Genomic DNA, 24,514 nt, shown 5'->3' with positions numbered 1-24,514 from the left:
AGTGATAATCATATTTTTAGTTATTGTATGTGATTTTTCAACCATTTTGCCAAAATTCATCTTTAAATGTCTTCAATTGCTCCTTGCTGCAGTTGGTCTCACACTCCCAGCCACTTTGGCATGTCTTGTCGTCTTGCTTGCGCTTGGCCCCGTAATGGCTGCTTGCAGCTATATTTCTTTTTCTTTTTCTTCCGACTGGGCGTCTATGGCAGCCTATAGAACCGTTTGCGGGAAACTTATACAAATTGGCACAGTGATAGAGGACAGCCTGAACTATCACCATAGCAAATTTGGAGTCTCCAACTCATTCCCTCTAGCGCCACCAGCTGTCCAAAGTTTCACTCATGTTTATGCTAATAACTTTTGAACCACAAGGGCTAGAAACAAAATTCTTTTTTCCTCCGATTCCTGAGCTCACGACGATTCGACTGGACCCTATGACGTCATTTTCCGTCATAATAGTTTTCCCGCCATTTTGAATTTTCCGAAAAACCTACTTTTTCGAACTCCTCCTAGGCCGTTGCACCGAATTTCACGAAAAATGAACCAGATCATCTCCAGACCTTGACGACCAAAAGTTATGGAATTCAAGTTGATTCGAATTACCGTTCTCGAATACCGCGCAAATAAATTTTACGTAGCGCTTGCGAAAACAGACGTAAGGCTGTATCTCCACAACGCTTTATTGGATTCAGACCAAATTTGGTACATGTCATCACAAGCATGACCTGAGGCTACATACTGCGTTTCGGCGCAGCGCCACCTACTGGTCCGGAGATATGAAGAATTTATATTTTTGCTTATAACTTCTGAACGGTTTGTCCAAAAATCACAAAAGTGGTCTCGTTAGATTCAGGGCGTCGTGCTGAGTTGACTGATATCCAATTTTCCCATATCGGCCATTTTGGCTATCGGCCATTTTGAATTATGTGCTAAAATGCTGTATTTTATGAACGCATGAACGTATCGTTACGAAACTCAGTATGGGTCATCAGTACAACGCCCTAAAGGTACTCAAAAATGTATGAGACAGCGCCACCTTTTGGTCAAAAGTTATAATGAAATTTCCAAAAATGCTAATAACTTTTGAATAAATTTGCCTATAGTAATGACACTGATCTCAATAGATTCCTTGGGTTATGCTGAAAACATAGATACCAATTTTGCCATAGTCAGCCAAACTTCCTGTCCGCCATCTTTATTTTCTTTTAAAACCTACTTTTTCGAACTCCTCCTAGACCGAACGTCCGATTTTCACCAAAATCGGATCGTGTCATCTCCAGACCGTGCCGAGTAAAAGTTATGGATTTCGTGTCGATAGACGAAACCGTTTTCGTATACCGCAGTGGCAAAGTTGAGGCATGATGCCAAAATGACTATTCAGGCTTTATATCTGCAATGCCTTGACATATTGACACCAAACTTTGTAAGGGTCATTGTCACTTCACTCTGACCACATCACATCAGTTTCGTAATTGCGCCACCTATTGGTCGAAAGTGATAATCATATTTTTAGTTATTGTATGTGATTTTCAACCATTTTGCCATAATACATCTTCAAATGTCTTTAATTGCTCCTTGCTGCAGTTTGTCTCACACTTTCAGCCATGTAGGCATATCTCGTCGTCTGCTTTTGCGCTTGGCCCCGTAATGGCTGCTTGCAGCTATATTTAGGGGCCAAGCACTGAAGGTGCGGGCACCTATTGTATCTGTTCCCGTTCTTATTCTTCTTTTTCTTCTTTTTCTTCCGACTGGGCGTCTATGGCAGCCTATAGAACCGTTTGCGGGAAACTTATACAAATTGGCACAGTGATAGAAGACAGCCTGAACTATCACCATAGCAAATTTGGAGTCTCCAACTCATTCCCTCTAGCGCCACCAGCTGTCCAAAGTTTCACTCATGTTTATGCTAATAACTTTTGAACCACAAGGGCTAGAAACAAAATTCTTTTTTCCTCTGATTCCTGAGCTCACGACGATTCGACTGCACCATATGACGTCATTTTCCGTCATAATAGTTTTCCCGCCATTTTGAATTTTCCGAAAAAACTACTTTTTCGAACTCCTCCTAGGCCGTTGCACCGAATTTCACGAAAAATGAACCAGATCATCTCCAGACCTTGACGACCAAAAGTTATGGAATTCAAGTTGATTCGAATTACCGTTCTCGAATACCGCGCAAATAAATTTTACGTAGCGCTTGCAAAAACAGACGTAAGGCCGTATCTCCACAACGCTTTATCGGATTCAGACCAAATTTGGTACATGTCATCACAAGCATGACCTGAGGCTACATGCTGCGTTTCGGCGCAGCGCCACCTACTGGTCCAGAGATATGAAGAATTTATGTTTTTGCTTATAACTTCTGAACGGTTTGTCCAAAAATCACAAAAGTGGTCTCGTTAGATTCAGGGCGTCGTGCTGAGTTGACTGATATCCAATTTACCCATATCGGCCATTTTGGCTGTCGGCCATTTTGAATTATGTGCTAAAATGCTGTATTTTATGAACGCATGAACGTATCGTTACGAAACTCAGTATGAGTCATCAGTACAACTCCCTAAAGGTACTCAAAAATTTATGAGACAGCGCCACCTTTTGGTCAAAAGTTATAATGAAATTTCCAAAAATGCTAATAACTTTTGAATAAATTTGCCTATAGTAATGACACTGGTCTCAATAGATTCCTTGGGTTATGCTGAAAACATAGATACCAATTTTGCCATAGTCAGCCAAACTTCCTGTCCGCCATCTTTATTTTCTTTTAAAACACACTTTTTCGAACTCCTCCTAGACCGAACGTCCGATTTTCACCAAAATCGGATCGTGTCATCTCCAGACCGTGCCGAGTAAAAGTTATGGATTTCGTGTCGATAGACAAAACCGTTTTCGTATACCGCAGTGGCAAAGTTGAGGCACAATGCCAAAATGACTATTCAGGCTTTATATCTGCAATGCCTTGACATATTGACACCAAACTTTGTATGTGTCATTGTCACTTCACTCTGACCACATCACATCAGTTTCGTAACTGCGCCACCTACTGGTCGAAAGTGATAATCATATTTTTAGTTATTGTATGTGATTTTTCAACCATTTTGCCAAAATTCATCTTCAAATGTCTTTAATTGCTCCTTGCTGCAGTTTGTCTCACACTTTCAGCCATGTAGGCATATCTCGTCGTCTGCTTTTGCGCTTGGCCCCGTAATGGCTGCTTGCAGCTATATTTTATTCATGTATCCTTCCTTCCTTCCTTATGTATTCTACTAATTAAATAAGCAGTGGGAAAACTCATTTAGAGTGTGTGTCTTGACCTGGACAACAAGCTTACACTTCGAATTAAGATCTGAAGATATTCATTTTTGTTCTAATTTTTTTTTTTTTTTTTGCACAGTTACAAGTACATATATGTGAACTTTGTCAGCACAGGGTGTGTGTGTGTGTGTGCTGCTCCACTCACTTCTCCTCTGATCCAATGAGCTTTGATCAGGGCTGCTGAGACTCCGCCCCCACAGACAGGAGTCTGATGATTGACAGGAGTCTGATGATTGACAGTAGTTTGATGATTGACAGGAGTCTGATGATTGACAGGGGTCTGATGATTGACAGGGGTCTGATGATTGACAGGAGTCTGATGATTGACAGGGGTCTGATGATTGACAGGGGTCTGATGATTGACAGGAGTCTGATGATTGACAGGAGTCTGATGATTGACAGGGGTCTGATGATTGACAGGAGTCTGATGATTGACAGGGGTCTGATGATTGACAGATGAGAAGGTGGAGCGTGAGAGGAAACATGAGTTCATTAATAATCATTTTTCAGCAGCAGTTTAATGATTAAAGCACACACACACACACACACACACACACACACACACACACTCACTCTCTCTCTCTCTCTCTCTCTCTCTCTCTCTCTCTATTAAACACAATTTCTATGAATAAAGACTAAAAACGGTGATAAAAACGACTCGGCCACACTCGACCGGTGTTGTTCTGTAACGTCCGGCTGTTTTAAATCTAATGAGAGATGTTTGTCCACAACACACGTCATTAACAGCTCAACTCATCGGAACAGGAACTAAATGTGACACTCATGATCTCGAGTATTACAGACGAGGAACATCTCTTCATGAGTTTCCCCACAAACACAACATCCCAGACACACACATATGTGATGATAATTCATAATGTGATGAACTCATCGTGTTCATAAGCGGAGGATGTGTGTGTGTCCGTCCATCGCTTCACATCACCGACACACACACACACACACACACTGCTTCTGGAGGAGAAACTCACAGTAGCACATTCATAATCCTGTTGCACATTCTGTGTGTTTACTGTATATGCAAAAATGTTATTATGATATTACACTGATTTCTGAAGGATCATGTGACACTGAAGACTGGAGTAATGATGCTGAAAATACAGATTTGATCACAGGAATAAATTACACTTTACTATATATTCACATAGAGAACTGATGATTTACATTAGAATAATATTTTGTGATTTTTACTGTATTAAAAAAAAAAAAAATCAAATAAATGCAGCCATGATGACCAGAAGAGACTCTTTCAAAAACACTTTCAAAAATCTCACCAAACCCCCAACTTTTGAATCATAGTGTATGTGTGTGCATGTTAATATGACATATTTTAAATATTTCAAACACTACACAGTTTTGTTTTGATCTGAATGTGACTTCTGCTTTGCGGGAAGGAATATTTCACTGGAAATAAAAATGATCCAGAAATAAAAGTTCGAGGAAAACTCCGTCACAAACCCCGGAGAAGTGGAGAACACCGGTGAACTACACACACACACACACACACACACACACACACACACACACACACACACACACACACACACACACACACACACACACACACACACACACACAGAGAAGTATTCTTTAGAGAACCGTAAATGCCATGGCTCATGAATATGGTAATCATCCTCATTGCTCTCGTGATGTCATCATTAGCCATGTTTCCATTCAAAGTTATGAATAGAACTGCGTAAAATCGGAATATCATAAACATTAGTGAATAAAGCACCGTTTCCCTCTTTCTGAATCTGATCACACACTTCGACTCCGGTGTTTCAGAAACACCAAACCAACATCCGAGACGCTGCAATGTGATTGGATATTATTAATTAGTTATTATACATTTTTAGAAATTATGTGCATCTTGTTTTCATCCAGCATATTTTTATGCGATAACCCACATAAAAGTAGATGGGTGGAAACACACTGTAGCTCACGACTCACGACGTGTGTCCTGATCGAGCGTGACCTCTGACCTCTGGAGTGCGCAGGCATGATGGGACATTGGTCTCGAGAGACGCCGGCGATGAGCGATCGAAACTCTGAACCGACGGAGAACGAGAAGAACAAGTGAATCACTGAAGAGAGAATGTGACCTTTCACTGGAAATATTCATGTTTATAAATGTCAGATTATTCACACACACACACACACACACACACACGCACACACACACACGCACACACACACACACACACACAATCACACACACACACACACACACACACACACACACACACACACACACACACACACACACACACACACTTCCAAAATTATTTGGAAGAAAAATCAATGACAAAGACTCTCTTATATTCATATTTTTATAAATATCAGACCATTTGACAAGCAACAGATTTTTGTGTAGTTTTGCAAACGGCTGAATTTTTTTTGCACATTTCTTTTAAATGTGTCACAGAGACGCATAAATGTACTTGCAGGAACTCAGGGACGGAGAACAAGCGGGTCCAGGACCACTTTAAACACGGTTACTGACTGACAGGTGTAACCGAGGGTATAGCTAATGTGTTCTTAAACTATCCATCCTATAACAAACGTCTGTCAGTCAGTCCATAACACTGCAACATAGACATGCTTAAAACACACACAAGTTAAAGGTGCATTATGCGACTTTTCTACCTAAATAAATGGACAGTAAAATTGTTTCTATTCACATCAGATAAAGACAGAAAAAGCCAATTCATAATCATAACGGTCATTTAATGAACAACGAAATGCAGAAATGGAGCCTAATGTATAAAGCGGAACGTCACAGAATTTCTGAATGAATAAATCAAAAGTTGAGCTGCATAATGAATGAAAACGATTAAAAACGCTGCGTTCTGCTTCCAGGCCAGTAGGTGGCGATGTCTAGAAACACTACGTAACTGTAGACTAAACACGCAACATGCATGACATCACAAAAAGTCGCATTTTTTACTATAACGGTATCGCTTTCTAAAACTCGCACTTTGAATCCTGTTTTTAAAAGTTTACGTGTTCAGGCCCTAAACGCTGCCGTCGTGTACATGAACGGCTAAAACGCACAAAAGTTTTACGTTTTAAAGTTGAAAACTTGATAAAATATCACATCATACACACAGGAATCTTCACGGCAACCCGTCAAAATAAAAGTCAGTTTAAATTGAGGAAATTATGACAGAAATATTACCATTGCTCAGTAGTGTATTTCAAGTAGTAATAATAATATAATGTAAAATAATTAAAACATTATTTTTAAGGAGTATCACACAAGTATTTATATGTTTTAATTTAAACTATAAACTTAAAAGGAAACTTGCCAAAAATAAAAGGAATTATTGAATTTACATTTGATTACATTAAAAAATGGAGGTAATTAAATACATTTATAACACTTACAATTTAGTTAACAAAGTAAATTTGTATTGAATATTATGTTTTTATATTCTATGCCCTTCTGCCAGTAAAATAAACCACTAAAGGTTCATTAATGAACAAATAAATAAATAAAGATACCACGAGAACAGAGGAGAAACAAATACAAGTTACACGGTGCACCTTTAAAACTATTTTGAATTGCTCAAACTCCAACACAATGTTTTATCATTCTTTCATATTGGAGCTCATTTATTATAAACCAGCGTTTACATTACAGTGTGTTTGCATTCCTCTGGATTTCACTGAACACACTCCGTCTACACATTAAACTCTCGATGCAATGCAGGAAGACAAACATTGAGAAAGCGGCGGACACATAAAGGCCATTCTGCATGCTAGTGCATTAATACAGTGAGTCTGTGGCTTCCATGAGCATCTCAAAACACATCATTCTGCTATCACTGTAAAAGTGCAGTGTGTGATTTTTAGCGGCATCTAGTGGTGAGATTTGTGAACTGCAAACAGTCACTTACGGCCTATCCCTCCCTTTCCAAACTCAGAGGAGAAGCTACGGTGGCCGACGCGACCAGCACATTTCTCCCCACATAGCAAACCCACAACACAGCGAGGGAGAAGATCAGTAAAAGTTCAGCTGGCTAATATGAGCTGTTCTGCTGTAGGCTAACGCTAGTGTTTTACGCTCAATACTAATCAGCGGATTCTCTCACGAACGTAACCAGCTCATTTATCCCCACATAGCAAAGCCACATAACAGCAGTTACATTAAACAATATAACAACATATTTTACACCACTGACAAGGGAAAAGCCACTTCTCACGGCGTCTATGGCTAGCTTCTAGGTAATGCTAACATTAAAAAGCCACACCGATGTTGACCCGTGATTTTTGCCGTCGTTTCTCCCTTATTTTTCTATACAGTATCAGACGTCACAATTAGGGTTGCCACCTTCAGTGTGGCAAAATAAGGGACACCACCCCCCCCCCCCCCCACCACCACCCCGCGCATAGAGGTTTTCGACCATTTTTTATATAATTTTTCAAATTTAAAGTTTGCCACTTTGCCACTGTTTATGTGTGTTTTGCGTTGTTTCTGCAATTCTGCAATTTTGAGGATGAATTTTGTCAATTTTCTAAACAGGGTCCGACCTTGATGTAATTTGATTCTAATCATAATGTAACATTATTGAAAAACAGATTTTTGTCTGTACAAAAAATGCTCAACTTTGACAAAAAGTAATTTTTATTGCTATAATTGTGATTTCATAATATGTAGGTATGAATCCAACTAAAAACTAGTGAAAATATGTAGTTTAGTCAAATAGCAAATGGTGTAGCTCTGCAGCCATCGACTAAAGTGATAATTTCTTTACTTTTAAAACGGCATTTTCCAAAAGATGGGCAAAAATCTTACACTAAACCATGTCAAATTATCCATATCCATGAACGTTAGAAATGTGGGTCTTTTATAAAGTGAATTTTACAAAATTAAAAAATATATAATAACTCCTCCTAAAACTATAAATCCTAAAAAAAAACTATTATGTTGTTTCAGAATTACATTTTGTTTTAAACAACACAAGTGTGACTTTTTCCCCCCACACTAACCTAAAAAACAGATATTATAAAAATTTTTTTTTTTTTTTTGTAGATCTAGAAAGTGTTGTCAACCGTGCAAAGTCTCACGCCATTTGGATAAAGATAGATATTTATTTCAGCAAACGTCATTTTGGGTTGAGGACCCGAACAGCGCGCTACAAGGGGTTAAAAAACGTGCAGGTTTACAGCGCATGTTCCGAGACTCAGTCGCTATAGAAACAAAGACGCTAAAATGCAATCACGCAATGAGCTTCTCTACTACGAAATTGATTTCTTTATATTTGCTATTAGTATTATCCATACTGCAAAATCCTTATGTTTTTATTCAACTATATGTGGGCCTAATGTAAAATACGGGTCAAATCGCATCCCTTATTGATTTGATACGGGACGCATCATCTTACTTGTAAATACGGGATGATTCCGTATTTTAAGGGACGGGTGGCAACCCTAGTCACAATATGTCGATCTTCATTTAAGGGGGTGCCCGCGGTTATGTAGATATAAATGACTCATTCTAAGGTAATAAAAACATAACGGTTCATTAAGTGAGGTCTTTATACACCACTGAACACATAGTTATGGATCTTATATTGCATTTCTGTCAATAGATCCTCAGAAATATTACACATTGCACCTTTAACTGTGTGTTAAAGTTCATTTTTCATCAGATTTTTCATTTGGCCACACCCAATCATGAACATTTGGTTGAGTTTATCGCAACTACAGCATGAAGTGATCAACAGGTGAAACAAACAATAAATCAATGAAAGCGTTTGCTTTAGTTTAACTGGAATCTTTCAAACATGTGACGTGTACACAATAAACTAATTAAACAAACACTACAAGCAGAACTAATACCACAAAATCATGATTATCCATTAAGGTCAGTTTTAGTATTAGTCATTTTAGTACTTAAAATTATTTCAGTTTGTTGCCAAGACAACATTTAATTTTTTTTTAAAACTAATATTATTTTATTTCTTATTTCAATTATCGAATACATTTGAGTTTTAGTTGACAGCATCGGGACCCCAGATCCGGTACATTATGTTGTTTTATCTCATTTAACAGAAATAAATTCGACATGTAGCCAGTGTTATTTTAGCATCACTATTATAGCTTTTATATTTTATGTCCATTTTAAATTAAGTTTTTATTAATTTTGTTGTCTCTTTTTGTAATTTTTATTAGATTTTGTTCATTTATTTATAGCAGGTCTATATATACCCACACGTACCAGATGTTAGCCGGATATATGGAGTTAATATCATGCCATAATTAAACATGTGTTTGTTTAATTATGGCACAATATTAACTCCATACGGATCTGGCCCGACACGATGTTGATGTCTGGAACTGACCAGTTCACTAGTGCAAAATCATCTGATGTTTTAACTAACTAATCATGACACCCTGCAGTGATATTTGCAGACAAGTTCAGCACAAAGTCTCCTCAAACCAGGTTCCACGGTTAGTGGCCTCCAGAGCTGTAGCAGCGAGCGATCTGATTGGTTCGGGGGCATGTCAATCAAACGCTGCTGGCCTATGAGGCGTCAGGCCGGAGCTCATGCCAATACGCCGTCTCCTCCTGCGCCCGGTCGCACATCTCACTCCAGTGCTGGATCCCCACATCAGAACCTTCCTGGCCAATCAGAACACGGCCCAGAATGCAACTCTTCGTGTATCGCCTTCCCTGTCGACCAATAACAGAGCCGTGTCATTATAGAGGATATGCATTGACGTCACTTCAGACTGAAGAGCTTCTGAGTGACTGGATTTAATAGGAGAAACTGAGAAAACGCCAGTAAAACAAACAATAATCAGTTTAAACTAAATCATTATAGATATTAAATATCATTTAATTAAATGTAATCAATCATATTTTAAGAAATCATAATTATGTTGTGTTTCTCATTACTGTCATTTTGATGCGTTTACCATTATTCTCATTTGAAATGTATGTTTTAATGCTTTTCTTTTATTAATCTTTATTAATAAATAATAAATAATCTCTGAATGACTTCGTGTGAACTTTTGTGCTTGCAGTCTCAAGTTTCCGACAGACAGAGACCACAGATGCTCGAACGCTCAGAATAAAGTGTTATCTTATCTCAGTGTACGGCTAACACTTCGGAGTGTGAACACACGAACACTAGCTAGTGTCAGCTTCGATGCGATATATAATATGAAAACAGGAAGTGAGCTCAGTTCCGATAAGAAACTATAATAAGATTAATTTCTACTTTGGACTCAGACCTTTTCAAAGAGAGATCTCTCAAACGTACTTCCCTTTAGCCAGGAATATTATACTCAGAGTGTGAATTATATTTCAGAAGTGGTTTTAACTGTGCATTTTATGTTTCTTTATTAAACTTTTAATCCTGATTATGGATGAATACATTTTACTCTTCATTTATTATTGGATTTTATTAAGAAATAAAATTTTACTTTATCATGATTGGATCTGCTCCCTGCATCAAGATGTGTTGTGTGTGTTTTTCGTGCAGTGTGTGTGACATGTGACATCACACGCATAACGGCTATTGAGACACATCATGTGATGTCACACATCATATCAAAGAATCCTGAAAAATAAAATGTATGATGGTTTACACAGAAATATGAAGCAGCACGACTGTTCTCAACACTGATAATAATTATGAATGTGTCTTGATCAGCAGATCATCATATTATACTGATTTCTGAAGGATCATGTGACACTGAAGACTGGAGTAATGATCACAGGAATAAATTATACTTTACTATATTCACCTAAAGGATTATTAGGAACACCTGTTCAATTTCTCATTAATGCAATTATCTAATCAACCAATCACATGGCAGTTGCTTCAATGCATTTAGAAGTGTGGGCCTGGTCAAGACAATCTCTTGAACTCCAAACTGAATGTCAGAATGGGAAAGAAAGGTGATTTAAGCAATTTTGAGCGTGGCATGGTTGGTGTTCAAATTGGTTTCTTGAACATGACAATGAGTTCACTGTACTAAAATGGCCCCCACCAGATCTCGACCCAATAGAGCATCTTTGGGATGTGGTGGAAGTGTCAGAGCAGAGACAGACCCTGACCTGCGTGACGACGAGCTCCAGCATCAGGCGCCGGACGTCTCCGGCTGGGAGGTCGAACAGGAAGGCTGTGTTCCACACGGCATTCGCTCCGCTCGCTCCCTTCGTCTCCTTAGTGCTGACGACTTCACCATCCTGACGAAGGTTGATCACGACATAGTGATCTATGCAGACAAATACAGTCACTCGCATCCAGCGACTCACTTCATCTGAATATATGAGCAACTTTACTTTTACATTTATTCATTTATCAGATGTTTTCTTCCAAAATGCAATGAATTTTATATTAAATAATTAATTTTTTATATTTATCTGACGCTTTTATCCGTAAAGATAAATTATCTTTTAAAGTGTGCATGTCAGGTTAAATTTTTTTTTAGATATATTAAATAAGGGTTAGATGTCTGAGTGAAAATGTAATTAGCATTAAAATTATTACTGTAACTGCCCTGCAATAAGATTTATAGCCATTTCTGTCAAGGTCATATTTTTAAAACAAGGGCTGAGCTGTGACGTCATACAAGGGAGTCGCGCCAACAAAGTTCTATTGAAGTATGGAGAGTTTTGAGTCTGAGGAGATCCAAAATCCCCCTCAAACCTATACGATGGCCCACAGCCATACAATTTTGAGCCTCCCAGGCGGGAGACTGATGAGGAGCCAAACAGAAATGTAAATAATTAATATCGAAGAAACATAAATATCTGGTGTGAAGAAGAACCAGTGGAGAGTTGGTCAGGTGTCTGGTAGTATAGGCATAACTTAGCGGTGGAACGGTACATGTATTCGTATTGAACCGAAACGGTACGGGCGTCACGGTTCGGTGCTTGAATATACACGGAGAATACACGGTATGAAAATAAATAAAACTCGCGTGCAAATTAATTCATGCGGAACTAACGTTGGCTTACTGTTATACGCGGGTTATTTAGGGACACCTAATCTGTAGCTCCGCCTTAGCTCTGAAGCTCCGGCTATAATGAACAGCCTGCGGTGTCAAGATTGCAATCCTGGAATATGTTGGTGTGTGTGTGTGTGTGTGAGAGAGAGAGAGAGAGAGAGAGAGAGAGAGAGAGAGAGAGAGAGAGAGAGAGAGAGAGGGGCGCGGGCGCGATCGACTGCTTCAGTAGCACCGTAGGCACCGCATCAGCTACCAGTCTCGGTTTTAAATCCCATTTTATAACTCATGAGATCTCCAACCGCGTAGTCCTTCTCAGTGAAACCGGCGCTGCAAATGACCGAAGTCTTGGATACCGAGGCAGCACTGAAGTCAGCGCGTTTGCTCCGAACAAAGTTGACCCAGGCACGGAACACAGTGGACTCTGTGACCGGTTTTAACGGTGTTTTTGCACACAGCACAAACGCAGTAATTCACCATCGTGAAAATACGCCTGCGTATACTAACTACCTAACTTAAATAACTAACTAAATAAATGTCCTAATCACTAATTCTCTCGCTCTATCACTCGTACAATTATCAACACAACTCAGCGAGCGGGGGAGACGTCTCCCTGTTATGACGTCAAATGATTCGTTTGGGGGGATGGGCAGTTTAAAAGTGAGGACTGAAAATAACGAACTTTTTCATCTTATATTCTGCCTTTAGGTATCGAAAAACATACAAAACAATACATCAACTTGTCAAACGTGTATTTCCCCTCACTATTTTGTGTCAATCATAATTAAAAATTTAACCTGACATACACACTTTAAGTAAAAGAAAAGAGAAAATGCAAGAACATATTATAAGACAGACAGACAGACAGACAGACAGACAGACAGACAGACAGACAGACATATAGACAGACAGACAGACATATAGACAGACATATAGACAGACAGACAGACAGACAGACAGACAGACAGACAGACCTGGAGTGCCAGGTATCCGGGTGAGTTTGGGCAGGTTCTCCGCTTTCCTCACCATCACCTTCATGCGATGCGCGAGCGTCTGAAACTGCAGCAGAATCAGGATCTGGCCCAGAAACCCCGGACTCACACACGCGCCGGCATCCCCCACTGCATCATGGGAGCTCTGGCTCTGAAAGCACAAACACACATCATGATCTAAAAGAGCTGGTGTGAAAATAAAAGAAGCATTTCAGATTTATGATGTTAACGGGGTCTGATGATCCTAGACATGAGCCTTCCCAGATCTGATTCTTTCCAGATTCATTTGAACTGAATGTGTGTGTGTATGTTAATGTGTTCTAGCACTTTCCTCAAATAACATCTCCTCGTAATCGCATTAGACTCTCACAGGAAGTACACACTCACTGTCACATTACATCTGAGCATTAGCATTCAAACACGCTGAAGCGTCTTCCGAGTTTGAGCCCACGCGGAATCAAGAGACGTCCAGTTCACGTTGTTGTCTTGGACTCGAGTCACACATTCACACTGACCAGTCATTTAATCCTTCAGTAACACACGATGCATCGATCGTACTGATGACTTTACATCTGACAATATACAGGGTACCCCCAGGATCCTCCAACTTAAATTCAAGGCTTTTTAAGACCTTTTTAATACCATTTCAAATGAAATTCAATGCCAACTTCGTACCCATTTCGACAGAAGTATGAGGGGAATATGTCAAATCTGTATAAATTTTAAACCCTAGAAAATAATTATGTACAAGTAGGCTACTTGAATTAAATAAAACATTTTATTTAAATATTCAGTCATATTATTTAATATATACGCAACAGCGTTGTAGTGCGCACGTGTGTGTAGGCCAGAGTTCATTTTGGCAGCCATTTTTGATTCAGTCTTAGACTTCATCTTCAAACGAAAATGCTTATTAATCTTAGTCACATTTGAGTCATTCTGTCTTTCATAGTTTCAGTTGACTAGTTAAAGGTCTTTGCATTTTTTGTCAACTTTTAGTCATTACTTTTACTCAAACTGCAGTTACTTTACTTTTGGTAGCTATTTTATATGTAGTCTTTAGACAGAAAATGTTATAATTCTGTGGTTCTCCAATTTTTTAGAGTGCCGTACCCCCTGGTACCCCCTCTCTTCCACTTAGACTGCAGTCACAGCTTTTCCATTAAGTGACAATATTTGCCCCCTTTAATCAATATTCCCATTTAATTTTTTACCTTTTTAATACCTTTAAAAATTTTTATAATGCTTTAAATAAAACCATGTTCAATAAATATACAATGGTAAAAAAACGTTTAATATTAATACAAATATTATATTAAAATTGCCAGTAGGTGGCGATAACTCACTGTCTTTATGAGAGTCATCGAGTCATTCATTCATTGAATCTCACATTCATTGAATCTCACATTCATTGAATCTTTTAGTTCAAAGCCACAGATTTCGTTGCAAAATAGAGCAATAAGCCTGACTATACTGTTTTAAATGCAATACATCACTTAATGTTACCCTTTTGTTGTTTTTTAACTGTTGTATAAAATCAATGTCACATTTGAAATCGTGTGGATATCCGGGATTCGGGAAACATTGCATTCTTGCTCGTATAATATTATCAACATTAAAAACACTGCTGGATATCATCCTGCATTTTGATCGCAGATTTAGTCGTACAAACAGCGCAAGCGGCTCGTGACAGAACACAGACCGACTGAATGACACTTTAATTTAACTAGAAAATCTCAAATAAAGATCGCTGAACTCCAGCTTGTCTGTGTTTTCAGATCATCCGCGCTTCTTCAGCAGTGTAGAGAGCGCGCGCGCGCATGGTTGCCAGATAGCCTACCATTGAAAAGACCGTGTAGAAAACATGTTCTTTTAACAGAAAAGCTCTGATTTGGGGTTTAAATTATTGAATTCTGGCATTTGTGGCCACAGCGGATTAAACCGACACTCCCATTTCAGACGACAAACTAGTGTTGCCAGATTGAGACGGTGATTTCCAGCCCAAAAGCTCACAAAAACCCGCCCACTCCAAGATAAAACCGCCCAAAATTTTACTACCAAAATAACGTGATATAATTTTATGGCCATGTCATTCAAGGTTGATAAGCACAATTTGTATATCCTTAAAACAAAATAACGATGATAAAATAAAATAAAAATAAAAAAAAATCCCAGGAAAACGGATCAAAACAGGGCAATAATTAGGGAGAATTAGCAAATATGACTTTAAATGTCCAGGTGGACACTGTCAAAACGGCAATCAAGAAATTAACCGATGACTTTAACCCTCGGAACATTGCAGAACATAACGCAGAATTTAGCAGTCAAAACTGATCATTGTTGATTCAAACCTTTGTCAGCCGCTGTCAGGGACAAGAGTGCATGCAGTCTGGACGGTGTAAAAGTTGCAGATGTCTAGTTAGGCTAGTGTGCACATGACCATGGAAATGAGTCGTCCCATATTCAATTTCAATTCAACTCATTCAACTGTGCTCTTCTCATCAGTTATTCACCATCGAGTCATCAACCCCCACATGTGTACGTTTTAAGAGTTGCTCACTATCTCACTCTTTACTGTAGATGCAACTTACTATGTCATTTCTTTGGCATTAGCGATCACTTGAATTTACAGCTACAAGTTATCGCGCTAAATCGCGTCTTCCTGCTGATCGCTCGTTGATTGGCTAAAAGTGCGTGCTCGTCGGTGACGTCACCACCAACGCCAGCTGACTCTGCTGCGCTGCATGTGTGTGTTGTAATGTCATGATGACTGATTTTATGGACTATGCACACTTTAGTTTAGTTTTTTAACCAATTAGACTTTAAAATGTAGATGTTTGAAAACCGCCGAACTGACCCCAAACCAGCCCAAATTTTGTCCACCCGCCCAAACCCTTTTTTACCCGCACAATCAAATTCAAAACCGCCCAATTGGGCGGGAACCCGCCCAATCTGGCAACACAACCTCACTTGCCTAATAAGTAACCATAGTAACGGGTGCGCACGCTTTCGCGCTTTCTGCTATGACGTGAAGCGCGAGCTGCACTCAACGCTGCATTAATTTTTAATTAGCCTACATTAGTTACAGTTAATTTAGTTACGGTATGAACTTAATCCTAGGAAAGACAAAAAATATAAGACCTTTGTAACGAAATACAAGACTTTGTATACCCAATTCAAGGCTTTTAAGGCCTTAGTTTAAGATGATCAAAGTTAAGACTTTTTCAATGCTTTTAAGACCCCGCGGGTACCCTGATATAACACACAATTAACAACCACATACCCCAAACCATCACACACACAATATAATATAGAAATACAAAAAAGATGTTCTAACCATTGCAAACCAAATGTTTTTAATTGAAACTACAACACAATCAGAGAAATTCAACTTGTTCTGACTTTTCCAAATGATCCATCTCTCCGTTCGTCCATCTGTCCATCCATCCATCTCTCCATCCATCCATCTCTCCGTTCGTCCATCTGTCCATCCATCCATCCATCTCTCCTTTCATCCATCTGTCCATCCATCCATCCATCTCTCCGTTCGTCCATCTGTCCATCCATCCATCCATCTCTCCGTTCGTCCATCTGTCCATCCATCCATCCATCTCTCCGTTCGTCCATCTGTCCATCCATCCATCCATCTCTCCGTTCGTCCATCTGTCCATCCATCCATCCATCTCTCCGTCCATCCATCCATCCATCTCTCCATTCGTCCATCTCTCCGTTCGTCCATCTCTCCATCCATCCATCTCTCCGTTCATCCATCCATCTCTCTGTTTGTACATCCATCTCTCCGTTCGTCCATCTGTCCATCCATCCATCCATCTCTCCGTTCATCCATCCATCTCTCAATCCATCCATCTCTCCATCCATCCATCCATCTCTCCATCCATCCATCTCTCCGTTCATCCATCCATCTCTCCGTTCGTCCATCTGTCCATCCATCCATCTCTCCGTTCGTCCATCTCTCCATCCATCCATCTCTCCATCCATCTCTCCATCCATCCGTCCATCTCTCCGTTCATCCATCCATCCATCCATCTCTCCATCCATCCATCTCTCCGTTCATCCATCCATCTCTCCATCCATCCATCTCTCCGTTCATCCATCCATCTCTCCATCCATCCATCTCTCCGTTCGTCCATCTGTCCATCCATCCATCTCTTCGTTCGTCCATCTATTCATCCATCCATCTCTACGTTCATCCATCTCTCCGTTCATCCATCCATCTCTCCATCCATCCATCTCTCCGTTCGTCCATCTGTCCATCCATCCATCCATCTCTTCGTTCGTCCATCTATTCATCCATCCATCACTCCATCCATCCATCTCTCCGTTCGTCCATCTCTCCATCCATCCATCTCTCCATCCATCCATCTCTCCGTTCATCCATCTGTCCATCCATCCATCTCTCCATCCATCCATCTCTACGTTCATCCATCTGTCCATCCATCCATCTCTCCATCCATCCATCTCTACGTTCATCCATCTCTCCGTTCATCCATCCATCTCTCCATCCATCCATCTCTCCATCCATCCATCTCTCCGTTCATCCATCCATCTCTCCATCCATCCATCTCTCCGTTCGTCCATCTGTCCATCCATCCATCCATCTCTTCGTTCGTCCATCTATTCATCCATCCATCACTCCATCCATCCATCTCTCCGTTCAACCATCTGTCCATCCATCCATCTCTCCATCCATCCATCTCTCCGTTCATCCATCTGTCCATCCATCCATCTCTCCATCCATCCATCTCTACGTTCATCCATCTCTCCGTTCATCCATCCATCTCTCCATCCATCCATCTCTCCGTTCGTCCATCTGTCCATCCATCCAAGCATCTCTCCATCCATCCATCTCTTCGTTCGTCCATCTATTCATCCATCCATCACTCCATCCATCCATCTCTCCGTTCATCCATCTCTCCATCCATCCATCTCTCCGTTCGTCCATCTATTCATCCATCCATCTATCTCTCCGTTCATCCATCTCTCCATCCATCCATCTATCTCTCCGTTCGTCCATCTCTCCATCCATCCATCTCTACGTTCGTCCATCTCTCCGTTCATCCATCTCTCCATCCATCCATCTATCTCTCCGTTCGTCCATCTCTCCATCCATCCATCTCTACGTTCATCCATCTCTCCGTTCATCCATCTATTCATCCATCCATCTCTCCGTTCATCCATCAATCTCTCCGTTCATCCATCCATCTCTCCATTCATTCATCCATCTCTGTTCATTCATCTATCCATCTCTCCGTTTGTCCATCTATTCATCCATCTCTCCGTTCGTCCATCTGTCCATCCATCCATCTCTCCGTTCATCCATCTGTCCATCCATCCATCTCTCCATTCATCCATCTCTCCGTTCATCCATCTCTCCATTCATCCATCTCTCCGTTCATCCATCTCTCCATTCATCCATCTCTCCGTTCATCCATCTGTCGATCTGCCTACACACCTTGAAACTACAAACCTCTCTACAAACGATGCAACACTTATACCTCTAAACTCAGTTGTTAAACAATCATTCACAGTTTTTCCTCTCCTCTCTCTCCCTCCTGTGCTGCATTCCTGATCTTCTCTCTGAGGCGCAGCACTGGCTCCAGGCCACACACACACACACACACACACACACACACACACACACACACACACACACACACTGGTCACGCTGCAACAGCTCTGCAGAGTTTCTGTGCTGATGATATGGAGATATGAGATACTGTCCACACCAGCAGCTCCAACAGGCTCAATTCCCATGATCTGATACCATGCACAAACTGGAATCTATCTATCTATCTATCTATCTATCTATCTATCTATCTATCTATCTATCTATCTATCTATCTATCTATCTATCGTATCCATCCATCCATCTGTTCATCCATTCGTCCATCCATCTGTTCATCCATCCATCTGTCCATCCATCCATCCATTCGTTTGTCTGTCAATTCATCCATCCATCCATCCATCCATCCATCCATCCATCCATCCATCTGTTCGTCCATCCATCCATCTGTCCATCCATATGTTCGTCCATCCATCCATCTGTCCATCCATCTGTCCATCCATCTGTTCGTCCATCCATCCATCTGTCCATCCATATGTTCGTCCATCCATCCATCTGTCCATCCATCTGTCCATCCATCTGTTCGTCCATCCATCCATCTGTCCATCCATATGTTCGTCCATCCATCTGTCCATCCATCTGTCCATCCATCCATCTGTCCATCCATCCATCTGTCCATCCATCCATCCATCCATCCGTCCATCCATCTGTCCATCCATCTGTTCGTCCATCCATCCATTCATCCATCTGTCCATCCATCCATCTGTTCGTCCATCCATCTGTCCATCCATCCATCCATCCGTCCGTCAATCCATTCATCCGTTTGTCCGTCAATTCATCCATCCATCCATCCATCCATCTGTTCGTCCATCCATCCATCTGTCCATCCATCTGTCCATCCATCTGTTCGTCCATCCATCCATCTGTCCATCCATCTGTCCATCCATCTGTCCATCCATCTGTCCATCCATCTGTCCATCCATCTGTTCGTCCATCCATCCATCTGTCCATCCATCTGTCCATCCATCCATCTGTCCATCCATCTGTCCATCCATATGTTCGTCCATCCATCTGTCCATCCATCCATCCATTCATCCATCCGTCTGTCAATCCATCCATCCATTCATCCATCCGTCCGTCAATCCATCCATCCGGTCAAAATATCACTTCTGGTTCTACTTCACCATTCTGAAATCACAGCCATTCAGAATATATTAGATAATGCATGTTTGACGGACTAATGTAATATGGAGAGAGTTTTTAGAAACATGTTAATCTCTCTATCACACCGTATGTTCATCTCTCTATCACACCGTATGTTCATCTCTCTATCACACCGTATGTTCATCTCTCTATCACACCGTATGTTCATCTCTCTATCACACCGTATGTTCATCTCTCTATCACACCGTATGTTCATCTCTCTATCACACCGTATGTTCATCTCTCTATCACACCGTATGTTCATCTCTCTATCACAGCGTATGTTCATCTCTCTATCACACCGTATGTTCATCTCTCTATCACACCGTATGTTCATCTCTCTATCACACCGTATGTTCATCTCTCTATCACACCGTATGTTCATCTCTCTATCACACCGTATGTTCATCTCTCTATCACACCGTATGTTCATCTCTCTATCACACCGTATGTTCATCTCTCTATCACACAGCTCCTCCAATACCTTCCTCAGCCTCCGCCTCGCAGGGTTGAGCTGACTTCTGAAGGTGACGGTGGAATCGGGTTCCCAGTGAATCTCGGCACACGCCAGTTCCAGTTCTCCCACAGCCGTCTCCCTCAAACCAGAGAAATCCTTGCTGGAAGCCGTCAGCCTGAGCGTGCAGGCCTGAAGCTCCTCCAGCGACCGCACCGGAAACTGGAGCACCTGGACCGCCTCAGGCCCGAGGCCGAGTCTGCGTGCCGGCGCTGGAAACATGGGAGGCAAACAGGCCCGGATCGAGGATCCACTCAGTTTCCTCGGACCCCGATAGAGACCCAGAACTGTGACTGTGAGTCGTCCCTCTGCCGGGGAGAGGAGTAAAGTGAAGTGAAGGGATGGTGTGTGTTTGTGAAAGTTGGAGCCGTAATGTTGATTGTTGTTCCCATTAAGCCTGTCGGTTTCCGCATGCAAGACGTCATTACTGCGTTTCTGCGACTTCACCGCCAGACTGAGTTTAGGAATGTTAGGAAGCGAGGAACGAACACGAACGGCGTGTTTTGACGAGACGACGGGGGAACTGAGTCGACGTAGACTGAACCGAGACTTCGAAGCGCGAGGAGGAGATGAGAAGGGAAGGTCTTCTGAAGGCGTTGAGCTGCCGCTAAACGACGGATAGTCCAGGACATCGCCGTCAAGCTCCTCATACTGCTGTTTGATTGGCTGAGTGCTGATGGAAGGGGCGGGGCTAAGAGTCAGGGTCACGTGATCCACAGCTAGAGGAGGTAGGGATAGCTCCGCCTCCTTGTCATTCGTGGGATTGGACTTCTGATGACGACAGCAGATTATGCAGCCAATCACCAGGCAGAAACAGAGAATGGCTAAACCAACAGCCAATAAGATCTGGAGATGCACTAGTGAAATAAACAAACACACATAATCAATGAGGTGAAAAGAAATAGCAAGTAATAAATTAGAAAATTTGAAGAAAGACTGATTATTGGGGCATTTTTACCAGTTAAAATGTACCTGAATTCACCCTTTTTCTTGTAAAACACTCCAATAATCTTTAAAAATCATTTTTACAGTGAGGGCTGGGTGGTGTGAGGATAAAACATGAACATATATATAAACTGCAGCATGACTTTACAATAATTAAAATGACTCACATCATGATTTAAGACTTTGGTCGTGCCAAAGCAATATTCAATATTCTGCTGTAGTGCGCATAAAATGCTTTTCTTACTCAGTATTTTTCTTGTTTCCAGTCCAAATATCTAAACATTCTTAAATCAAGAAGCATTTACTAGATTAATAAAATGACTTTATATTGGCATCAGCCATTACATATTTAAAACAGTAATATCCTATACTAAACCTAAACTAATCTTGACTAACTATATATCATTTGAAAGCTTACAATCTCTAGTTTACATATTTGGTGACTGATTTCCAAAATAAATTACAGGAGCCGTAATTTATCAATTTGCAACAAGAATATGTTCATCCTCCTCAGGCGTGTTCAGCCCTTTATTTTGAAATAGTGATGAACATGAAAAATCATGAAAGAATGGTAGAAACCTCAGTTTGTTTTCATGCCAAGAGTTCAAAAGATAGCATCCGTTCAATTGTTTTAGAAAAAAAGCTCATAAAATGTTTTAAATATAAAGAAGACAATAATAGATTCAGCATTAGTGATGTGGCAGCGAGCTATAATGCACATACGTGATCTTCTGTGTTTCTTAGAGGTTGAATTCATTTCAAAATCTGCCAAACTTCCAACACTACTTCTGAATAGGATGTCTACTTCATAAATTGTATGAAAATTGTAAAAATAATGGTTCAGACTCAAACCACATATGGAGATGGAGGCGCCCTTATATGTGCACTGTGCAGTGATGTCCACTAGTGGAGAAGTGTGGTACTGCGCCCGAACTAAATCTCACTGAACGCTGATTTCAAGAGATATCAATCTAACATTTGAAACACAACTTGTTCAGATTTTTGGCTTTGATTTTTTGGCAGTTTTAGAGTCCACCAGGTTTTGAAAATATATATTTTATAGAAAATATGAATAATAAATTTTTTGACATTGTCAATTTTCCTAAACTCAAACTTCTATAACTTTTTTTCTGTTTAACTTTCTTAATTTATTTAACTTCTACAAAAATCCAAATGTCTTCTTTAAAACAAGAATCTCACATCTATATTCCAAAGCATTCTTGAATTACAACCATTTAAGTTCGGAATGTGCATTTTCATGTCTATTAAAAACATTAAAGGGTTAAAACAAGCTAAATTATCTGCCAATGGGGTCAGAAAAATTATCTGGTTTTCCATTTCAATTAAGTTTTCATATTATTTTTCTTAATACCCCATTGGCAGATAATTTAGCTTGTTTAAACTCACTTAATTGTAAGTTTTTATTATTATCAGAAAACAAGATAAAAAATTCTGTGTAATTTTAAAGGCTTCTTGGTTTAAGAATTTTTAGATATTTGGACCGGAAACAAGATTTTTTTTTTGCAGTGCAGTGCAAGAAGTTATTCCTCACGGTGAAAACTGTTAGGCAAACACACACACTCATAATAACTGAGGGTTTGTTACTGCATTTGCTCTCCCCCAGAATGCACCTCATCATTGCTGATCGCATTACGGCGCAGAGGAAATGATCCTGAGTTCACATCATCATCATCATGAACCAGTCAAACCTCAGACATGATGATGGTCATCACATGACTCAATTAATCTAATCATAACAGTCTAATAATATGAAATCACATATCTCTTATGTGCATATTTGTTCAAATAAAACTAATTCAATCATTAAGTGCAATTGATTTTAAACATCTTAGACATTTAAATAATTACTTATGGTGCTGCTGTTACCTTTGTATAGTATAAAAACTCATGCATGACCTTATGATTATGAACTGAACAAGAATAACATGCACAATAATCATTAAAACATGATGCTGATATTTTTCTTACCTTCAAGTTCCACGTGCATGTTCTCAGAGACTGCTGACTCCTCACATCTGACTATCCAGTGCTGTCTGGTCTGCGTAAACCTCAAGCTCACGAGCCTCATGCGCGTTCACAGACACGAGCGAACGCGCGCTAGGCACGCGCACCGCAGAAATCAATTCGGTTTACCGCTGATGCGTGACGATGAAGAAGATGATGAAGAAGACAATTCGACATGCATTTTAAAAACGTTGAGATTATATATAGAAGCGTCAGATTTATGTTATTTCCACATAATATTTTGGGTGAAATGTAATAAATCTCTCCTATCCCGAATGTATAATGGTGGTAGTTATTTATATGGTGGTAAACTCGCCTAAAATGGTTTACTGATTTTAACTGCTTAAGATGGTCCCCAAAACCCCTTTAAATCCAGCAAACTGGGACACGAGCTTTCTTCATCAGGGTATTTAATCGTAAATCTCAGGTTGGGGCAAGTTTTCATCAGGGCAGTTACACATGCATCTAGCAGACACTGTTAATCCAAAGCACAAATACAATATTGACCGTATCTGACAAATCTTCATGTATACAGCAGGTTCATCATCAACACACACACTCTAAAAAATGCTGGGTTGTTTCAACCCAATTTTAGGTCAAATATGGACAAACCCAAACGTTGGGTTAAAAATGTAATTAAAAAATTTAACCCAACGGCTGGGTTTGTCCATATTTGACCCAAAATTGGGTTGAAACAACCCAGCATTTTTTAGAGTGCACACACACACACACACACACACACACACACACACACACACACACACACACACACACACACACACACACAAATTGCTTAACTGATCACTAACCAATCACTGCTTTACTGTGTGTGTGTGTGTGTGTGTGTCCTGGTGAATAAGTGTAGCATTTTGATTGGTTGTGTTTGGAAAAGGACACTTTAGTGTTTTAGGTTGAGAGTTGTGCGTGTGGTGTTTTGAAAAAAGTGTTTTATGC

General features: G+C 40.2%; 1 protein-coding gene across 2 annotated transcripts; it reads right to left on the bottom strand.

Moving 5' to 3' along the window:
- Window positions 1-8,364: 8,364 nt before the first annotated feature.
- Window positions 8,365-23,601, bottom strand: LOC307002880 (uncharacterized protein). 2 transcript variants are annotated; one of them, XM_079620827.1, is made up of 5 exons: window positions 23,525-23,601; window positions 20,561-21,447; window positions 13,272-13,440; window positions 11,405-11,565; window positions 8,365-10,012 (listed from the first exon to the last, which is right to left on the bottom strand). In XM_079620827.1, the coding sequence occupies exons 1-5, from the start codon at window positions 23,541-23,543 to the stop codon at window positions 9,863-9,865; spliced, it is 1,386 nt and encodes a 461-aa protein (XP_079476953.1). In that variant the 5' UTR covers window positions 23,544-23,601; the 3' UTR covers window positions 8,365-9,862. The 2 variants fall into 2 exon arrangements, with proteins under 2 accessions (XP_079476953.1, XP_079476954.1); XM_079620828.1 differs by having other exon boundaries at window positions 8,371-10,012; window positions 11,405-11,536; window positions 13,324-13,440; window positions 23,525-23,556.
- Between the last annotated feature and the right edge of the window lie 913 nt (window positions 23,602-24,514).

This window comes from Phoxinus phoxinus, assembly GCF_949152265.1.
Source record: "Phoxinus phoxinus genome assembly, chromosome: 8".
NCBI lineage: Eukaryota > Metazoa > Chordata > Actinopteri > Cypriniformes > Leuciscidae > Phoxinus > Phoxinus phoxinus.
The sequence above is the reverse complement of the archived record's forward strand: the minus strand, read 5'-3'. Positions and strand labels throughout refer to the sequence as shown.